This window comes from Strix aluco, chromosome 7, assembly GCF_031877795.1.
Source record: "Strix aluco isolate bStrAlu1 chromosome 7, bStrAlu1.hap1, whole genome shotgun sequence".
Classification (NCBI taxonomy): domain Eukaryota; kingdom Metazoa; phylum Chordata; class Aves; order Strigiformes; family Strigidae; genus Strix; species Strix aluco.
This window is the reverse complement of record NC_133937.1, coordinates 4,326,842-4,348,044: the sequence shown is the minus strand read 5'-3', so window position 1 is coordinate 4,348,044 and position 21,203 is coordinate 4,326,842. Positions and strand designations below refer to the sequence as shown.

General features: G+C 51.0%; 1 protein-coding gene across 1 annotated transcript in view; it reads right to left on the bottom strand.

Annotated features, from left to right (window-relative positions):
• CDH23 (cadherin related 23) overlaps window positions 1-21,203 on the bottom strand; it is a 215,559-nt gene that overhangs the window by 68,734 nt on the left and 125,622 nt on the right. The window contains exons 12-13 of the mRNA XM_074830236.1: window positions 15,917-16,066; window positions 14,980-15,138 (exon numbers count right to left, since the gene is read on the bottom strand). Coding sequence (XP_074686337.1) covers window positions 14,980-15,138; window positions 15,917-16,066 — 309 coding nt within the window. The remainder of the gene's footprint in view (window positions 1-14,979; window positions 15,139-15,916; window positions 16,067-21,203) is intronic.

Genomic DNA, 21,203 nt, shown 5'->3' with positions numbered 1-21,203 from the left:
CTGCCACAGGCAGGGACACCTTCCACTAGATAAGGTTGTTCGAAGCCCCGTCCAACCTGGCCTTGAACACTGCCAGGGAGGGGGCAGCCACAGCTGCTCTGGGAAACCTGTGCCAGTGTCTCACCACCCTCACAGGGAAGAATTTCTTCCTCATATCTAATCTAAATCTCCCCTCTTTCAGTCTAAAACTGTTACCCCTCGTCCGATCCCTACACCCCCTGATCAAGAGTCCCTCCCCACCTTTCCTGTAGCCCCTTTAAGTACTGGGAGGCTGCTCTAAGGTCCCCCCGCAGCCTTCTCTTCTCCAGCTGAACACCCCCAACTCTCTCAGCCTGTCCTCACAGGGGAGGTGCTCCAGCCCCCTGATCATCTTCGTGGCCTCCTCTGGACCTGCTCGAGCAGGTCCGTGTCCTTCTGATGTTGGTGCCCCTGAGCTGGACACAGCACTGCAGGGGGGATCTCACAAGAGCAGAGTAGAGGGGGACAATCCCCTCCCTCGCCCTGCTGGCCACACTGCTCTTGATGCAGCCCAGGACATGGTTGGCTTTCTGGGCTGTGAGCGCACATTGCTGGCTCACAGTCAGTTTTCCATCCACTAACACCCCCAAGTCCTTCTCCTTGGGGCTGCTCTCAATCCACTCATTGCCCAGCCTGTATTTGTGCTTGGGATTGCCCCGACCCATGTGCAGGACCTTGCACTTGGCCTTGTGGAACTCCATGACATTTGCACAGACCCACCTCTCCAGCCTGTCCAGGTCCCTCTGGATGGCACATCCCTTCCCTCCAGCATGTGACCGCACCACACAGCTCGGTTTCATCAGCAAATTTGCTGAGGGTGCACTCGATCCCACTGTCCATGTCACCAACAAAGATGTTAAACAATGCTGGTCCTAATACCAATTTCTGCTGCTTTATGCCAGCTGAAGGGTGTGCTGGTGGAGCCAGCCTTTCAGACCTACTGACTTTCCCAATTTTCCTCTTCACTGCTAAGATACAATTTACTTTTTGCATGCATTGCAATTGCATTCAGCAAAATGGAACAAACTTGCCAAAATCTGCCCAGAGACATGCCTGTTGAGTGAGCAGCACCTGCTCCTGGAGGTCCAAGCCCCCTCTGGGGTGCATCTTGCTCCTTAGAGGACACCAGGGAGGACATCTATGAAGATGTCCCATCCCAGCCAGAGCTTGGCTGCTCTTCTGAATGGAAACATCTGGGGAGGAGATGGGTTAATCTACGTTCTGCACTCCCCAACTTCCCTCAGCAAATTAATAATGGCATTAGTTCCCCATCCTAAAACCTGTCACCAGCCCAGGTAGCTGTGAGTTGCAGTGTCAAATCCCCAAAGCACAGCCGGGGCTGTCCAACAAAAGCCCTGTGTCCTCTCTCCTCAAAACTTTGAGCGCTTTGAGCATCCTCAGCATCGCCTGGTACGAGCTGGTCCTCAACCTCCCAGCCAGGATTTTTCCCAACCATTACTTCTGTGCCCACAACCTCTGTGAACCCCTAGGTACCATTAATCCCTAAGTGGCTGGTGTGAGTGCAGAGCCCAGAAAGGCATTTTCCATGCACCTGGATTGGCTGGTGATGAGATAATGATTTACAGGAGGCCTGACAGTGCCACAAAGCACAGGCAAAATTAATTCCTTTCATTTGCCCCTGTACAATTGCACTTGTAAGTGCTTATTGAGGTGACAGACAACACTGGGGAAGTGTAATTTTCTTCTGCTGGGGAAAAAAAATATAGGGAAGGACGAATGTTAGAAGAAGGTTAGCACAGAGTCACTCAGTGTGGGAGGCAACGGGGCCCTGGGGAGCTGAGCCAGGAGGGAGGGCTGGACCCTGAGCTGTGGTGATGCTGGGCCAGCCAAAACTGCCAGCAAGGCAAAGTGACCCACTCATAAGGAGCCAGGAGGCCGGGCAGCCTAAGTCTGTCCCTACACCACCTCTCCAGCCAGGCTAATTAATTACCCTGATTTACACCAGGGGAAGTGGAAGGTGATGCCTGCTTAATGGCTTTCCTGGCAACTGAACATCATGGACATAATGCAGGGCAACGGAGCAGGTTACTTGAGCGTGACAGGGAATATGCAAAAAGCAAAACCATGCACGCTCAGCATATTTAATTTTGGATCTACGCTTGTTTCTGCATTACCAAATGTTTTCCCTCTAAGGGTAAAAAAAATGCTCAGTTGCTTGAACCCCTGGGGAGGCGACACACACCCCCTTTGCAAAGGAATCCTGAGGGCTCCCAGGGAGTAGAATATCTCAAATCTCACTGAGGTGATGGCTTTGCAGGGCCTTTCACAATCCCTGAGTACCAGCTGTTTTTCTGCAGCTCACCCCCATTGCCGACTGGTTCCCCCTCCCGGCATGCACGCATCCATCCCCACAGCTGGGGGAGGAAAGGCATCTGGCTGGAAGTTTCCTGGGGTTCCACCTGGAGAAGCAATCAAATGGCTTTTACAGCTGCTCCTCTCCTGCCTGGAATATTAAAGTGGGATTTGCCCACTGGACCCTGCAAAAGGGCAGGATGAAAACGCAAGTCCACATCTGTACTTTTATGAGCTGTCATCGGCGCAGCCCATTTCTAAAAAAACCACATTTGCACAGATAAACTCCAGGAGAGTGGCAGGAAAAGGAAGGCTGGATAACCCAAAGGATTAATTTACTGAGGTGCAGCACGGTGTGGGCACCCAGCATGTGAATTACAGGCGCACAAAAATACCCACGGCCCAGCTCTCCATCCATCTCCATCCCCCAAGCACAAATATTTCAGACATCTCCCTTTTTTCTCACCGAGGGCCATCATGACCATCCTTGCCCACTTGCTGGCAGGCCAGCAGAGCTGGAGACAAAAGCGAGGAGCCAGTGAACGGTTCTGCTCTCATGGGCAAATCTGCAGGAAAGGGCATGTCGTCCAATTTGTTCAGGAAACAATAGCAATGTTTGACATGTCATCAGGATTGATGGAGCAGAAATTTACATGGGAGAATTCAGTTTTAAACAGCTCCACGGAGCTTCGCCGGTAATGGTTTCGACATTCATCATCCGCCGAGCCCCACTCAATGACTCCTTAAACTGCCCGAGATTAACTCTACTCACAGCAGCTTCAGGGAGCACGGCAGGAGGAGCGGGAAAGAGCTTAAAGAGCCAAGAAGAGCCTTTCGGGGCAGCATGGATCCCTGTGGAGCCCCTGGGATGGCAGTGGTCCCCCCTAACCTGCTGGGCAAGGATGAGCAGCTGGAGGTTGGTTGCAGAGGTGAGCAAAGCATGTTGGAAGGATGACTCGTGGTTGTCTGATGGGATGGGCTGCCATGTCCTGCCTGCCTGAAGATGGCTCTGCCAGCACCAAGGGAGCCAAATTCTTCCCACCTTTCCATCTGCACGGAGCTGCTGGAGCACGTCCCAGCTTGGTTTGCTCTCATTTGCCCTCTTTGTTTTCCTTCGCATGCAGAAACCAGGAAATAAAAATTGATGGAGAGCAAATTGCTCTGGCCAGAAGCTCTCTGCTTAAAAGAGTTGTAGTAGGAAAGCAATTACTGAACGTCAAAAAGCTGTCAGGGTACCAGAGTGACCGGGTGAGTCTCGTCGCACCGCTGCCTGCCTGTTCCCCTGGCCATGCCACATAGGCAGCAGGGAGACCAAAATCACTCCAGCAACACACATGGGGTTTGGGCCAAGGGAGAAAGCAAATGGAAGGAGGATTCCTATCTACTTCCTACTTTTTTTCTGGTTTTCTAGGAAAATGAGGCAGGTGCAGTTGCTCCTTGGGGCAGATTGGGCAGCCATGGGTCTCTCAGACCATGGTACAAGCAATCCGGGGTGGGGAGCCATGCTCTGTCATTACACCAATTTTCAGAGCCACCTAAACCTGCATGTATTAAACAGCAAGCATCCCCTCTTAAATGCAGCCTATTGCAGTCTTCAGGTCCCAGGGCAGTAACAGCTAACCTCTGGTATCTGCCCAGGTTGGAATTTGATTTGTGATCTGGGGGAGAGAAATGTGAAGAGCCAAGAGCTTCCATTAGAAGCTACCGCCGTGCTGTAAAACCACATCAAGAAGACCAATGGAAAACCTACTTAAAGTCATTATGCCCCTCCCAGACGGAAAACAGCTCTTTCACCGGCATCGCCTGCCCCGACCATGCTCTTTCCCAGGCCTTTAAAGAGCAGCTGCCTGGTGGGAGGTGGCAATCAGGGGCGAGCGGAGCCGTCAGCTGGCCGGCATCTCTGCGCTGGAGCCCAGTGGCTTGATTAGCCAGGAAGGAGGGAGGCGGGAGCGGGGAACTGGGGTGATGCTGGGGTACCGCCACCGCCGCCTTCCCCACGTGACGAGCCGGGAGCTCAATCGCCGCTAACAACCCCAGAGGAGTGTGCTGAATCTGGCTGGGGGGGAAAAATAGCCAATCAACCCCCCTGGGAATCGCAGAGCTTTTCCCCACCTCTTCTGCCAGCCACCAGGGAAAACAACAGCCTCCTTGATTGTGTTTTATAACAGCTGGCCCTGCAACATCAGCTCCTTGCGAGCAAGGTTAACACTTGCCTGGGCAGCCTTGATTTAGCAGGGAGTAATTTACTGTAGCCAGGATGTTGCAATGGCTGGAGACCAAGGTTTAAAATGTGAGCCGACAGAAGACAACCCTCGAGTGAGAGAAGCAGGCATCTTGAGCGCGCGTTTCCACTGCGCAAGGTGACACCGAGACCGTTTAGACACCCACCTTGGTGGATTTTACTGGAGCTCCGCGCTGGAGCTGGGCTCAAGTACTCCACTAATGAACCGTATTGATTTCATATTCTCCTGTTGTCCACCTAAATGGCAAGCGGCACATCTGATAGATTAAATAACCACACAATTGCCTGGCTTGACATCTCAATCACTTTGCTGTTGGGTCTCTAATGAATTTTACAGCCCAGCAAAATGGAAGAAATTAAGGTCAAAGTCTGATGGAGGAAATATAAATCCCCAATGATCTCTGAAGTATTCGCAAGAGCTCCTGGAAGCCAGTCACGCCTCCCATCATCTGCAACTCCATTTCATCCAGGTGACAAGCATCATCTGGGGCACAGCAGAGAGAGGGGGGACAAAATCAGAGGAGGAGGAGGGAAGAGTTGAATCGGTCCTTGCCTGGAGATGGACACAAATATATTGCATCCTGGCCTGGGGAAAGGGAACGGTAATTCCCAACCTTTGTCCGGCAGGAATGAAGATAATTCACCCTGAAACTGGATGCAGCTCGTGGTTGCTCCTAGCGTGAAGCAAATCCAGCCAGAGAGCAGGCTTTTCAGTTTGTCAGCAAGGGCTAGCAAGCCCAAAACACATCCCTGCCAAGTAGAGGTATTCCCAGAGAGAGCAACAGAGAGCTCCTTGTTCAGCCCAAGGAAAAACATGGTCCAGAAGCACACAGGCTGAGCTCTAGGAAGACAATATCCTTGCTCCCCAGGAGCTGGAAACTACACCCGAGTCCCAGTCAGAGAGCAAGCAGCCACTTCTTAAGGGTCTTTTAGGGGATGGAGAGCCTTAGGCTTTACTTCTGTGACTGGAGATAGCCAAAAGAGTTTGGGTTACAGGACACAGCAGCCAGCCATGGGAAGATGAAGCAGAGCCTATGGCTTGAGGCAGAAGTGGCCTCTGGGTGGTGCAATGGATCTCAAGGAGGTTGATGTACACATCTCATAGCTCCCCAAATGCCCAGTTTAGGTAAATTAGCCTGCCTTTAAACACCCCAAGGGTAGTTTGTCAGCAGCGTGAGGGGATGCACAAGGTCATCTATCCACAGGGTGACCTTTCCTCTGTCACAGCATCGCTTCAGCTAAAGGCACCTGCTGGGTGCCGACTCACATGGGAGCTCTTTGCTTGAGAAACAGAGCCCTGGCTGTTTCAGAAGAGATGTGGGTGCTAAGGGCACAGGGGGAAGCCAGCTTGGAAACCAGATTAGAGTCCCAGGAGCAGTGGCTCTGTTGGAGCTTTGTGGACATGACAGAGTTGCCCTTGCTCAGAGGTGCTGAGTCTGGGAGAGGATGTGTTGAGGTGAAGACAGTGATTGCCCTAAAGGGACTGCTGAGAAAGACGTGTAAAACCAGGGTGTTCACATGGCAGCAAGCACCACCTTGGGAAAAATTCTCCCTTGATCTCCCAGCTGTCTCCCAAATCACCAGCTAAAGCCAGCAGCAAGGGAAACCACCCAAGCCCGTCTCCTACTGGGAACACTGGGAAGGGTGAGGAGAATCCTGCTGCCCAGATTGTGCTTTGCAAGATGCAATTTGGACAGGAGCAGGTCTGCATTTGCTCCATGTTTTTCATTCTCATCTCACGGGCTGGATTGACTTTTTTTTGGGGGGGGGGTTTGTGATGTTGGGTTTTTGTTTGTGTTTTTTTTTTTTCCCCACCTCTGCGCTTTAGCTGTGCATTTATCCTGACAGCTCCATCAGGACAGGGAGCGGCTGCAAAAGCTGCAATAAGTGTCTCTCTCCTCAGCGCTCAGGCTGTCATGATTCCTATTCCACCCCATTTCGGTCTTATGGATTGATATTTAGATTAAAGAGATAAACACAGCCAAAGAGCACTGGGCCCTGACAGAAAGACGAGGACTTCAGATCCGTCAATCACGCTGCTACCTGGTAACTCCCTCCTCCCCTTCCCTTTATTTACAGAGCTGGATTGATAAGAATATTTAACAGGGACAAGGAGTGCAAGTATATATATATATTTTTTTTAAAAAGAGAAGCATGCAGGAAGAAGACAAGCCATTCATGTTTAACTTTCCAGGCAATTTGGAATTGTCTGCTTTGATTATTTAACTATTTACTGTTTCATGTATTTGCAGTTTTCTTCTCCTCTTGCAGATAAAGGATTCAATTTTCTTTTAAGCGGTGGGGAAATTGAAAGAGATTTTGTTCTGTTTAAGCATAGCTGGAGTTGGAGCACCCTGGAGGATTGAGAACAACAAGATCAATTAAGATGCTAACGGGGAGGGGTGAGCTGTGTGGGCCTGGGGAGGGGAGAAGGGCTGGAAGGAGTGATGAAGTCCAGGCTTGGAGGACATCAGAAATGTACAACTAGGAGTCCCTCTCCTTCTCCAGACTCCATGAGCTGCTGCTGAGCCATGCTTTCATATTCCCATCAGTGTCCTGTGACCTCCCTCCTGCTTTCTTAAATGTCCTGTCCCCATGCCTGAGCCCATCCTCTGCAACACCACCTCACCTTGGATATTTGGCTGGCAGTCCCCCATTACCACCTCCCTGGTGTTCACTCTCTCCAGCAAGGGCTTTCCGATACATTATCCATTCACTTCAAGTAGAAAGAAAGGATGGAGGCTGACCTGGGAGTCCTGTTCTCCCAGTGTTTGACCATCCTGTACTCCCCAAACCCATGTGGGAAGGCAGAGGAGGTGCAAGCTACTTCTAACATAAGTGTGGTAGGTGACTCCCTGCAGAGCAGGGCACAAACTCAACCTCCTGCTCAAAATTCAGACGGCCAGTCAACTGGAAAAGTTGAGAAGCCCTGTGTTATCCTCATAGCAGCATCAGGGAATGCTGTCCTACTGACCACCAACACCCTGTGAGATGACGGACTGCACCACTCTCTGGTCCTAATGCTGGGAGAGCACCCCAGGTGCCACGAATGGGGCAGGGGATGGTTTCTCTCCTACCTGATTCCCCACAGAAGCTGAAAGTATGCTCCTCCCTGGAAACCTTTTCATCCATGCATTGATTTGCAAGGTATTTCCCCACCCCACCCCCTGCTCTGCCTGGCTATGTTCCTTACTCCATGCAACCTTCTCAAAATCAGGGGCAACATAGGCTCTCCCTCAAAGCTTGTCCACACAGTCACCGTCACCATGTGAGAGAGAAACGCAGCTTGGGGTGAGCCCCTTGGCACAGCACCTCGCCCACCAGCCGCTCAAAGCTACAGCCAGCTCCTCCTCTCAGCCTCTACAACTGCTGCCTTTTATCTCTGACTATTTCTGCCTCCTGCATTCACTTTTTCTCCAAGAAAAAGGAGGGAAAGAAAGGCTTTGGAGATCAACAAGAAACAAAAGACAGCAGCGGCTACGCAGATGTTAGGGGATAGTGAGTTCCCTTGGCCAAAGGGATGGAGGGATGCAGGGTAAGGTAAGACCTGAAAGCTACACAGGCAACTGGAGGAAAGCCCCCAGGTTTGTTAGCAAAGCCCCGTGTTGGCCACGTACACTTGAAGTGGGACAAACCAAGAGCAATGCAACCCTCCCTGGTACCCCAAAGCTGCCCCAGGATCGCTACAAAGCTCTGGGCCAGGATGTGGGAGCCCACGGAGAACAGCATCCTCATGGCCTTGCCAAACTCGAACCAGCAGCAGGTTGACAACTGATTGAGAAAATGATTTGCATTTTAAATAGGTGCTTATTGATGTCTGCAACTCTCTTTCCCAGGGTGGGAAAACTACATTATTACTTTCTTGTTGACTGGCGTTTACAGCTGGCTGAAAGAACGGGAAAGAAAATCAAGGTGGGATCGATTTTCCCGTCCCCGATGTGAGGCCAAAGAGAGATCGAAGAAGCAGAAGAAAACTGACAGCTGGGTGGTAAAGGAGAGAAACTTTGCCAACCAAATTAAAGGTTGCCTTAATGAGGAGAGTAATGGAAGGTTAATTAGTGCATTTACTTCATTAGGCTCTTACTAACAAGGCTTCTCCCGAGGAAGTGCAGTGGCAGGGAGGGGAAAGATGAGAATCCAGGTGAATGGATGTGTTAGGGATGATGATCAGGGAGGGGACAACCCATGGAGGGTAGCAGAAAGGAACTATTCAAGAATGTGAACCAGAATATATATATATAAGAAACCTAATATATACACACATACATATATATAAAAAATATATAGTCGAATGCATTTGCAAAAAAAGACAAAGGGACCTTCTCTTCCCCCCCCCCCCCCTAAAATAACCTGAAACTTGGAAAAAAAATGAAAAGCGGTGTTTTTTAACGTGCAAGACTGTGTTACAGATTCAGGTTATCAAACCCCGAGGGAACACGTTGCTTATTTTACCTGCCTTGCTGCATACTACAAGCTACAAAAAATCATTCCCACGCTGAAATCGATGCCTGATGGTTGAATCGGGCACTGTAGTTTATAGTCTGAAGTCTGTGGACTGCTGGAGATGCTCAGACTATTCCTGAGGGTCTGCAAAAGATAACTCAGGAAAGCACACTGGTTGTGTGTGTGGGGAACATTTCAAAGCTCTGCAAAGTCTCAGCATTCCCTTCAGACTTCTTGAGGGTAGTTGTCATGGGGAGAAACTCATCACCATCCTCAACCAGAGGTATTTCTGAGTAAGGAGGACACCAGGCAAGGCAAAGAGTATAACCTTGCAAGGATGTGGAAGGATGAGGTCCCAGGGAGAAAGCAGTCACTAACTCAGCAAGGATTTGGGACCAATCTCTACACAACCATCCCAGGGAGACATTGATGTTATTTTTAAAGTACGGCTGGCCCGAGAGAGGTGCCTGAATGGGCAGCTGTCTCATGTGACCTGGCCTGAGCAAGGAAGAGCTGACAGGAGAGCATTGGGAACCGCAGGGGTTAATGCCTCTGCTGGGAGACGCTTGTGTGGGGGTTGAAGGTGCGCAGCCCAGCCAAGTAATGCACTCCCTGCAAACCCCTCTTCGTCCCCCCCTCTTCATCCCAGCCATGTGGCAGGGAGCACAGGCTGGGAGGGGGCTACGCAGCAGCAGCCTCCTGAGCTCGCTCCTACTTGCCAGAGAGCTGATGAAGCCCGCAGCAACCGATCCCAGCCTGTGCAGCCAAGCCAGACCTGGGTAAAATAAAGCGGAGAGGAGGGATCACAGAGCTAGGATTACTTTCCACACTTCCCTGGAGAACCATTTTTCTCCAGACCCTTCAAGGCAAATCAAATGCATTGTTGTGTTAAAAACAAGTTACTCTTGGTTTGTTTGGGCTTTAATGATTTTGGTTATCAGAGCTTTTCAGGAGGACTTCGCTGTGCAGATCTGTAGTGTACGAGGAGCTTAAGGAGACCTCCCACCCCTTAATTCTTACCTCCCACTGGGTCGTCTTAGGCCCCTTCCCCATTCCTCCAGGTCTAGCAAATACATAGTAACAGAGAGTGAGGCACGTGCCTACGCCACTGTGCAGGTCCCTGGCTTTTGGGAAGCTGGGACCACGCTGACACCAGCTCATGGCAGCTGCTGTCAAAGCAGCAGCGTCCAAAGGCAGGTTTGGAGGGGCACTGTGCTCTCCGTTCCACCCATCACAACACTCAGACCCTGCAGCCTTGCAAGGCAGCAGGACCTGGTCATGCCACAGGCTCAGTGGGACAGGCGCGAACACAGGCTTGCACCTTCCCTGCTCTTCCCAGCCAAGCATCCTCCGCCACATGTGAGGGGCACGGCTGGTGCCAGAGCCCTAGTGCATCACCAAAAGGACAGGAGAGGATGCTGGATTGAACTTCCCTGCTCCTCTTCCTGTTGGAGGGGAGCTCGCTGAATGCTGGGTTGAATCTTGGTGACCCCAGAAGTAAAATCATGTTTTCAACTTACACCCCAGAAAGTTTCCCAGTTGAAAGCTCCATCTAGGGCCAATGCCTCTCCCCCTCCCCAGATTACAGAAGAGCTCCTTATGGGACCCCCACCACAACTAATGGATGCGAGCCCAGGGGACCGCTTTCAAACCTTCCATGACTGGGAAAGGAAGGAGCAGAGACCTGAGCAACTAGGTCTGATGCCTGACCAGCATCAGTCCTCTTCACAGCCACTGGGCATGGGACCCTCAGACTTTTCTTTCTCCTCCTGTCTCAGCTGATGTGCTACATGAGGGCTTGTGAAGCAGCAATACTACACCCTGCTGCCAGCAATGAGGCAGGACGGAGAGTAGCAGCAGCATGGGGACACACACCTGAGGGCTTCTGCTGCCTCTGGACTCAAACAGGACTAATGGACTGGCCCCACCAGGTCCTCCCTAGTCCTGGACCTTACCCCCTGCTCAGTGCTCCATCCCAAAGCAGACGGAATTCCTTCTGGGTCTCCCCCCTCACTCACTGCTCCCACACACCTGCTCTTCTGCAGTGGGGATTTGCCCTGGGAACATCACCATTGGTGACAGACCTCACTTTCTGCAAAGCTTGTACTGATACTGTTAGATAGTGCTGTGGATGTCAGACCATGCCCTTTTGTCTGTCCCTCTTTCATCTGCCTATTGATTTGTCCCCCTCTGCAATAGATTTATCCTCCATCTGGTCTGAGATCTGCAGATGTGTCTCTACTCTAGCAACTCATCCTCTCCTCCAGCTACTGGGCTTCTCACCTGGGAGAGACAGGGCTGGAGACGTCCTCTCTCCTGCTTCTCTCACCCCAGGAGAAAACCAGTTGTTGGGACCTGCTTCGGAAGATGCTTGCTAAACCCATCACAGGCACTGATCATGGCTACAGCTGGACATGGCCATTCATCCACCCTAGCACTGTCCTGCCCCAGGGCTTCCTATCGCACACAGCCCTGGGCCCCGTGCCCCATGCCAGAACCCTTGCTCACCACACTCTCTCCAGGGCACAGCTTTCCAGCCCACTCCCTGCTATTAGGAAAGCCAGTGCCCATCGAAAGCCACCAACTGCCAAGGCAGCACTTGGCTGGGGGTGTCAGAGCCCCAGTTAATTTAGGGTGCAGTATATATTCTTGCTGCCTCTCATTCCTGGAAGGCATGAAGTTATACTGGCTGCCTGCTTGCTCAAGAAGTGTGAAATTCTTTCTCTGACCTTTTCTGTTATGTTATTAAAAGGCTTCATGGCCAGTTGTTTCAGAAAAAAAAATAATATTTCAATATCTGTTGGTAGCTGGGGCAGAACTTGCCCATATCTTCAGGCTGAGCTCTGGTCACCTCCCTGCTTCACCCCAGCCTCACAGAGGGAGCTTGCCACTATGTGGGACCTCTGAGCCTCTCCAGCCTGGTTCTCCCCTGCACAGCAGGGCCTGGGGCAGGGGAAAAGAGAAGTTTGCAGTGGGAGAGGTCACTAACAACTGCAGAGCCCCAGACAGGCTCCTCACCCCTCTGCTCGGCTGTTGGGTTGCAACACACACATAACTCCAAACTGCAATGATTTATGTTACAGGTCAACCTGGGAGCTTTCACTGGAGTAAGGACCCCTTCACACCGGTCTCCGCAAAAACAAGCACACAAGCAATCTCTGGCCTAAGGGGTTTTTCACACAGGTAAAGAGCATGGAGACAGGAGAGAAGGCTGCCTTTGGGCACATTACAGGCTCCCTGCACATGGCAGGAGCCATTCCTGTGAAGCCTGGACTCTCCAGATGTTCTTGTGCAAGTAAATGACTACCTGAATCTATATGATAAACGCCTTAAATGGACAGAATTAAACAGATGGATGGATGGATGGATGGATGGATGGATGGATAGACAGGGAGATGGAGGGAATGTAAAACAGAGAACAAAGAGCAGACAAACAAAATCTTAGAGGGTGGACAAGGCTGTGCCATGCCAGTGAAGTAACTGAGATTTGCCCAGGAATCTGTAGGGGTGCGTATCCGAGCCCACGCATCTCTGGGCAAAGGCAAAGAGGCAGAAAGCGGAAAGCGGGCAGCGGCTCTGGGTCCCTGCTGGCTGCCTGCACTTCGGGGTGTTTTACAGTTGATTTATATGTGTAACAGGCAATGTTTCTCTGCTGTCACTGACATTAGAAGCTGAAATGCTGCAGAGACAAATGGCCATTTGTCACCGCAAATGAAGTCTACTTGTTCTTTTTTTTGCCTTTCCATTTTCAGCTGGCCAAGCAGAGGGCAGTGGGGAAAAGGCGGCAGTGAGGAGGGTGCTTGCATGGCAGGGCAGGCTCACTGCTCTTCCTGGGTCACGAAGGAAACCCCTTCCCCTCACCTACACCCACCTGACTATGCACAGCCAAGGGGGCTAGCAGGGAAGTGCTTGCTGGAAGATGGGCAACCAGCCCAGGGTCTTCTGGGCTGCTGGAAGTAGCGTCTCCTCCTTCCCAGGATGTCAGGCTGGGCAGAAGATCAGTGTTCTCCCATTGCCTCGGCCCCTGTGGTTTTAGCTGCTCACCTCCCTGCTGGGAAGGAGCTGCAGGCACTGCTCTGCCCTGCCAGCTGGGCTCAGCCATCTCCAGCAACGGCTGGTGGGAAGCCACCCATTGTCCTTCAGCGACTGCTCACCGGGCCCACGCGCTCTCCTGTTCATCGCTATCTCATAAACCTCCTGATTTATCCTTAGCACCCTGGAAAGCCATTGCCCCTCCAAATGCATGTCACAGAACCTGCACTTATTTGTACAAAGGGGCATTTTGCAGCACCGAGCAAGGAGGGAGCCAACAAAAGTCTCCTTTCATGACGACGTCATTCAACGGCCACCAAAGATATGGGCGCTCCATGTGGCTGGCCAGACTCTCTTTAAAAATCAGCTCCTAACCCCTGTGGGGTAATACCCATAAAGAGCTCCCAGGCAAGTGAAAAAGAAGGAAAAAAAGAAAAGGAGGAATTTATTAGCAAGGAAAGCAGACTCTTTCTCTGTGGCACATGGGACGGTTGGAGAGGCACAGTGCAGACGGGCAGTGCTGTGGAAGCGAGCAGAGGGCAGCATCTCGAAGGCGAGAGGCAACAGCAGGAGGAGGTGGTACTTTATGAGCGTTGTTAAAAGTTTGGGATCAGCTGGGAGGGCAATCTGGATTTCAGCGCTAATTACATCCATTCTGATTTATCATAGAAGATTCAACTCCTGGCATTTTGCGTTCCCTATGAAATGCTGGCATAGCTGGAAGTTGGGGAAAGAGGAGACGCAGTAACAATCTCATTGTTTAGTGTCTGACGGCCTGACTAGCTAAACATCTGCTTGAAATATTAATAACTGTCAGATGGGAACAGCTCAGGGGCTCTATACAGTTTCACACCATCTGTTTGTAGAGTAAACACACTTACGCACAGGCGCATACACCCAACCCTTTTGTCAGGGCTTTTATTCTCTGGATCAGCACGCCTGTGACCAGCGGCTGTGTCCCAGGAAAGCGGAGGCAAGATGGGGGTCAGGAGAACAGCAAATTCATCTACAACTAACTATAGCAGTAGTAACACACCCAAAACCTAGCATGGGTTTTGATGCTTCCCCCTTCAACATTTCCCATCCCAGAGGAGTTTTGCTTCCTATTTTGATCATTTTTTCAACACAGGGTTTTGTTCTGGTTCTTGCTGTGCCCCACACTGCCACTGACATCGACTGATATTGCTCTCATTGCTCTGGGAAACATATCTTCTCACCAGGGATTTTGGGTGCTCCCACCAACCCACATGGGAAGGATGAGCCCTACGGAAATGCCCCACTATCGTCACCACTTCTGCTGCACCACTGTTCTGCTGCCAGACGTTTATACCACACTCTGCTAAACACAGTCATTCCCCTCTTTCTCTATGCTTCACCCTTTTATCAGCTCAGCTGACCTCAGTTTGGTTGAGGAAGATGGTGCTTCCAAACAGGGCAGTGAGAAAACCTGCACTGAAAGATAAATGCCAGGTGTTTACTCTCACTGACGAAGTGACCAGGTTCAGTAGGTACCAGAGCATCTTTTCCCACAAGAAGTAAGGTGAGAGAGAGGCAGTGAATATGCGATGGGACGCAAGCCATATACACAACTGAAATACTTAGTGGACCCCATGCAGTGAGGAGCAGGAAGAAGCACGATTGTGACCGCTGGGATCAGTATCTGCAGGAGAAGCTGCTGTCTGCAGACGAGACCTTTCAGTGCAGGATTCTCCTTGAGTTCCTGCTGTGGTGGGAACCACACACACATATCCCAGAGACCAGGAGAGGTCAAGACATCTGCACCAAAAGCCCATGGGAGGGCTACACCCCACTCCACTGCCAGCATCTCACATTGCTCCATTCCCAGGTGCCCCAGCCCATCCCTCGGTGATGGGCACTGCAGAACCACATGCGTGCCACTTGGCAAAGAGAGCCAGGGTGCTCCTACTCACATGGACCTGGAGGACAGTGGTGCCCACGGTGGTGTTCTCAAAGAGGCTGACGTTGTACAGGGCCTTGCTGAAAATGGGGCGGTTGTCGTTCTCGTTGATGAGGTTAATCTTCACGCGCGCGAAGCCAACGTGGTCCGGGATGCTCTCATTTGCAAAGAGCTGGGCAGAAACGGGAAATGAAGGGGAGGATTGGAGACACTGTGAAGCTTGGGAGAGCTATCTATTCTTCTTTAATGGAGAAAACAATGTTCTCCTGAGAGCTCCCTCACCAGATGAGGCAGCTCAGTGCTAACCACCAAAGCATAGATGCTCAAAAAAAGAGAAAAGAGCCCCTTCTCTCTCACCCTGCTCAGCTCTGGGTGACCTCAGCCCCTGAGCGAGCCAAATACCCTGCACCACCTGCCCCAAACAGCCCCAGTCTCTGTCTGGCAAACTGGGGAACCAGGACCTGCCACCCCACCGCAGCTTGGAGCAAGAGTAGGAAGGCTTTTGTTCATCTTTCTCCACCAATGCATGAAAGCCCCTCTGCCAGGACTAACACCGCTAGTGTGGTATGAACCTGCTTTGCCTCCCTCAGGCAGAGAGCAGGACAAAGCTGGAGCAGGAGGCTGGGGAGAGCTTTGGTGCCTGATAGGTGCACTTAAAACAAAGTTTTATGCTCTATAAAGCTTTTACAGCCCTGTGACAGAGCAAGGGAGAACATGCTCTGCTTAAGCTCTTGCAGCTGAGCCTTCGGATGTTGGAAAGAGAGAGAAGGCGCAGAGCAAATCTCTTCCCCACTTCTTCTTTTCCTGTATTATTATTTCAATTTTTTGGCCATTTTGTAATACTCTGGAGTATGGATTAGAGAGAGGAAGAGAGAAGCCTGGTTAAAGGTCACTCTTAGGTCACTCTTAAAAATATGGATGTCCCATAGAGCACAGGGGCGCAGCCTTACCGAAAATTCGTAGCGAGGAATGGTCTCAAAGTCCAGCGGCACTGCCACACGGACGCGGATGTCTGCCTTCCCCTGGATGGAGGTCGGCGAGATGATGAAGTGGTTGGAGTTGTTGCCCACCAGGTAAACCTCAAAAACGCTGTTGGGTCCCTGGGAAGGGAGAAAGGAAGGTTGACAGTGACAAAGGAGGAAGGACCCAGCACAGCGGCTGTGTAAGGCTGCGGGCACCCGGGGCCAGCCTGGCTGGGAACGCAGGACAAAAGCACCGACTGGACTGCAAAGCCTGTGCATTGGGTGCAAACGTGCCAGTGCCAGCATCTTGGGCACAGCACTTTGCCTTCAGACATGTAAAAATGCAATTACCGGAGACACATGGGAGTGTTTCTCTGCTTGGGTTTGGTTAACTGAGTCACAGGGTTTGTCACCGACCATAAGCATCCTTTGTTGCATTTTATTATACTTACTGGGTGTACAGTGCATGTGGTTTCTGTAAATCTTCTTTTCATGTGCACCCATTTTATACAAAATCCACGTGCATATGAAAGGAATGCATCCCTGGGATGAACCTGCAGAGCACACAGCTGGAGGGAAAATCCCTTTTACTGTTTCAAGATCCACTCACTGCGCAGGTTATCACACACTGGGAATTCATTGCCTTGTGCTGCGGGGCACAGCACGGGTGCCTATCCCATGCAGAGGACTCTTTCCAGTAAGACAGCTCAAACTGGGAAGGGGGAAACTCCTCCTCTCCCAAGACCAGGCTGGCAAAGCAGCAGGACCACTGACATACCAGCGGCAAGACTTTAAGGACCCTTGATCCAGGCACAGTACCCTTTCCCAAAGCATGGCTCAGCAGAGCACGTGAAAATCAAGTTCAGAAGCTGCCAGAGCCGAATTTCCAATTTTCCCCGAATGACCTCCCTCCTATCAGAAAAAGGGACCAATTAAATGCACGAAGGGACACTAATAGCAAAAGCTGGCTAAGCGTGACTGCAGGGAGCTGGCGACACGAGCAGAATCTCTGCTTGCCCTTCTCCCCACACCCCCCAGCAGCCCATGATCTCCAGCGGAGTCATGCAGCAGAAGCAAGCCCTGAGGGCACCTCAGGAGCCACACAAGCAAGCCCTGAGGGCACCCACCACCCCAGGAGCCCAGCAGTGCTCAGTTGGTGGACGGTGGAGAGGGAACAAAAGGGACCCATCTCGGGGCAGACTTAGCTCCTTCCAAAAGCTGTTTTGCTGGCAAACTGGGATGTGCCAACACTGGCACGAGTGAGGGATGTTCCCTGATGCTGGTACAGAGCCTAGGAGGGAGGGAGCAGAGGATACAGAGAATGACAGGAGGAAGCATCGCTCCCTAAGCTGTTATTTCGCACCCTGTACTTAAGATGCCAATTTATAACAAACAACCATTTTCCACCAGCACCAAAAAGCCATTTCATTGAGGAATTTCTGCCCAGCTCTGCTGCTGAGCCCTTGGTGTCTCTCCCAGGGCCCGGTGCCCTCCCTGCAGTACACGAAAGCACCTTTCGTGGCGGCAAGATGCGAGGGATTTTCTTGGAAACCGGAGAGGAGTGAGTTTGTTGAAGGCATGAGATAAAAGTTAAAACATCAAAAGAAACCCAAGTATTTGTCAGAAGAGAGCCGGGTGGATTAATTCCCCTCCAGCTGGGGAAGGAGATCAGCCTCCAGATACCCACCATCCCTAATTAGCAGCCCCTCGAGTGCCTCAGTCTCCCTATTTGAGGTCTGGAGAAGGGGAATACATCTGCCTCTCGGGAGGGCTGCTGTGAGTTGCCATTTATATATTTATTCAGCTATTTATTTTTTTGTTTCTGCCCCCATGCTGCTTTCCTTGCTCCTAGTTCCCGGAGCCTGCGAGCCCCCTGCGGATGGCTGAAAGCAAATCTGAATATTCAAATTGTTATCAGCTGCCCAGCAGAAGGGGCTGGCTCAGCCCGGCTCACAGCTAGTACCCCAGCTCCGGAGGAAGCCACAGGAAGCTGCTTACATTTTTCCTCACCCCTTCCCTACCTGCTCCTGCCACCCAGAGCAAACAACAGATCTGAAACGTGTTCACGAAGAAGAAAAACAAGCATTGTCTCCCCAGGCTCTCAAAGGTCCTTGTGTGCAGTGGTGGGCCCACGGCCGAGCATCATCTCTTTGCAGTGCTGGGGATGAGCACGGGATGCACGGGTGTGTGATCAGTGCACGACCTGCTTTACCTGCTCCTTTCCCCCCTTCAACCTCCTACCCACCAGCTCCTGTACTGTTTGAGTTTTTTTCCCCTTCACTGAAAATGAATTGGCTCCTTTGCCTTCCTTTAGAGGCATAAATTAATGAGCAGCCTGCCAAAGCTTAGCAACCCTACAATAATAAACCCGTCTGCATGCACCCTCCATCCAAAACAAATTGAGCCATAAACAGGCTTCGGAGGGACGTTCGCTATTGCACAAAGCTGGGACACGGCTGCATGTTTCCCAGCTCATCTCATCCTGTGCCAGTGCGCGGGGCCAGCGCTCGCTGTGGCTCGAGGCTGCTGCCCGCTGCCTCCTTCCCGGCAATCAAACCTCCTCCCAGCCGTAGCCGGCGCCGCAACTGATGGAAATTTCATGTCAATTCAGCTAAAAGACAATCGTAGCTGCAGTTGGGCATAATTATTACTTTGTTCTTTGCATGTGTATTACTCAGAGCGTGTAAAAGGGGCTGCATTGTGCCCCTGCTGCCACAACGCCAGCATCAACCTTGTGCCGATACCTGACTTCCAAAAAAGCGACGGCTGACTGATCTACCCCAAATGCTTCATATTTGAACAATTTGTGATGGACCTGTTTGCCAGCCCCACGTGCCCAATATCCTTCTTAAATTCCAGGGGGCTGGAGCAGTGGGGAAACTGTCCCTGGGCACAGATAGCACAGCATGGACCCGCAGGCAAGGGCAGAAGCTCTGGCGTGAGGCTGTGAGATGCCAGGAGGTGGGTATGTGTGTCCCCTCCAGAGGTCCCAAGCACCACGTGGGACCTGCTTATGCACCTGCTATGAGTCACGGCCAAAAGTTTGCTCTCCCAACCCACAAGACGAGCTCATGGAGCATGGTTCACCACAGATCAGGGAACACCTTCTCACATCAGGAGGCCAGGAGCAGCCACATCAGCTGTTCCAGCTTTGACTGAAGATGGATCATAAGCTTTATCCCTGCTTTTTCACCCAACATCGCCCACTGGCTTCATCCATCACTCCTGTTCCCACCCAGCCCCTTCCTCATGGGAGTGCACATGGAAATGTTTCAGAAATTATTCAACCTTCCACCAGTCTAAGCAAGTATTAAGCATCACTTAACAATGGCTACAGAAAAACTCAAAGGAAAAAAAAAAAAAAACCCAAACCCCAAACCCCTAGACAAGAAAACAACCCTTCCTCAACCACACCACTCCCTGAAAACACTGAGGTGCACAGGTAGGTTGGTGGCCTGCCATCATTTTCAGCAGAAAGTGAGCTAGATTTTGGAAAAGCAGCCTGGGATCCTCAGTTTCCTTCTCTTCATGCTGACTGGGTACAGGACTGCCTTTGGTTCCCTCTACCCTAGCTCAGCTGCAGCTTGTTTTTACAAAATGGAGAGCCCTACCTTTCTGAAGCACAAAATCCAGCGTAACTCCAGCTTTCCTCCCAGCCCCTTTCTAGGCACAGGCTATTATCTACAAAAATATGAGGTGTCTTTAATATCCCGCATTCTGGCAAGTTTGCAAAGAAAGGAAAGTGCTAAGAGTTTGGGAGTGGTGGAGAAGGAAGAGGGAAAAAAAGAGATTTTTTTTAAAAAAGCAATTAGTGCTTCTTTGTACGGCTTGGATACCTTATGCCTGGTTCTAGCTAGTCAGAGACAAATAATGCGTAATCCTTCCTTTGAAAATACAAGGTATAAAGAGGGTTATTCTCTCCACCTACTTCAAGGCATTTAACTCAAGTGCTCTGAATAGCTTCTCCAGAGTTGCCTGCCTCTCTCCCACTGCCCAGCCAGCCTGCTCAGGCTCCCAGCACCCATTGCTCACCTAGCACCTATTGTCCACCCAGCACCTGAGCACGACAGCATCAATAACCCTTCTGAGGGCTCACTGGACACGGGTGCTTGGTCCCTGCTTCCCTAAGGATCTCACTGGAGTCATGGGTGATGCAGGATACCTGGAGAAAAATGCTCCCCAGCCTTTCTGATCCTCCTCCCCACACCGGCAGCCCTTTTCTCCCGTCTTTCCGTCCGTCCTAGGTGTCAGTTCTTGCCCACATCCCCTTTCCTGAAGGAGTTTTCTCCTTCCCTGCTCTCCCCAGGTTATCTGCTGAATTCCACACACGCCTGCACAGACGGGATCAATCCGAGGCTGCCTTGCCTTCAGCTTATCTCTGCTCCAAATGATTGATTTTCCCTCTTTAAGGGTAATTTGCTGGTGAATTCCATGTATTGCAAAAACCCCTGTGAAATCTAATTCAGCCCGACTGGCAGCTGGCACTTTTGGGAGAGAATACTCAAGCGCCGTCAATTCCCCTCACAGTTCCTTGCCGTGTAGATCATATTTATAGTGTGCGTGTCTGTCATATGCATATATATGCTATGGATGATTCATATATTGCACCTGCACACGCATGGGCACATACGATATCCCTGTGCGAGTCTCTAATGTAGCTTTATGCAACAAATACTGTGTATTCCCATGGCCTAGATTTTCTTTTTTTAAATTCCCCATTTATCTTCCTCAATATGCTTATTTTGGAGAATTGTTTCAAAATTATTTTAAAATGTCAGACCATCATACTTGTGCTTTATACAGCCTCTGCCTTTTTCTTCCTCTTCAGTCAACCGCGTCAAGGAAAATCAAGTGAAAACCACGGTAGAAGAGCTGATTTCTCTGGTGTGCCCTGGGAAAATACACTGCCGTTTCTCTGTGGATACCTCCGTGGATCTTGCAGCAATAGGAAAGCTCAAATGGGGGATGCCCTGAAGGATGCCCTGCTCCTTTTCCTGCATGGCCAAACCCTTGCCTTCTCCCTAAAATACCACATCAAGCCACCAGGCTGTAAAATGCCAGCATATTCAGAAAGGATATCCATGTCCTCCCCCTCAGCCAGCCTTGGGCAGATGACCCTGAGCTCACCGGGCCCCTGAATTAAAGCAAACTTATTCCATAGCTGAGGGATCTTGCTCTCAACCTGGAAACAAACCTTGCTGCAAAAGTGGATTAATTCAAGGCTTTAATCTTCCGTCTCAAACACAGGATTTATTCATCCCTGCTGCTCTATTGC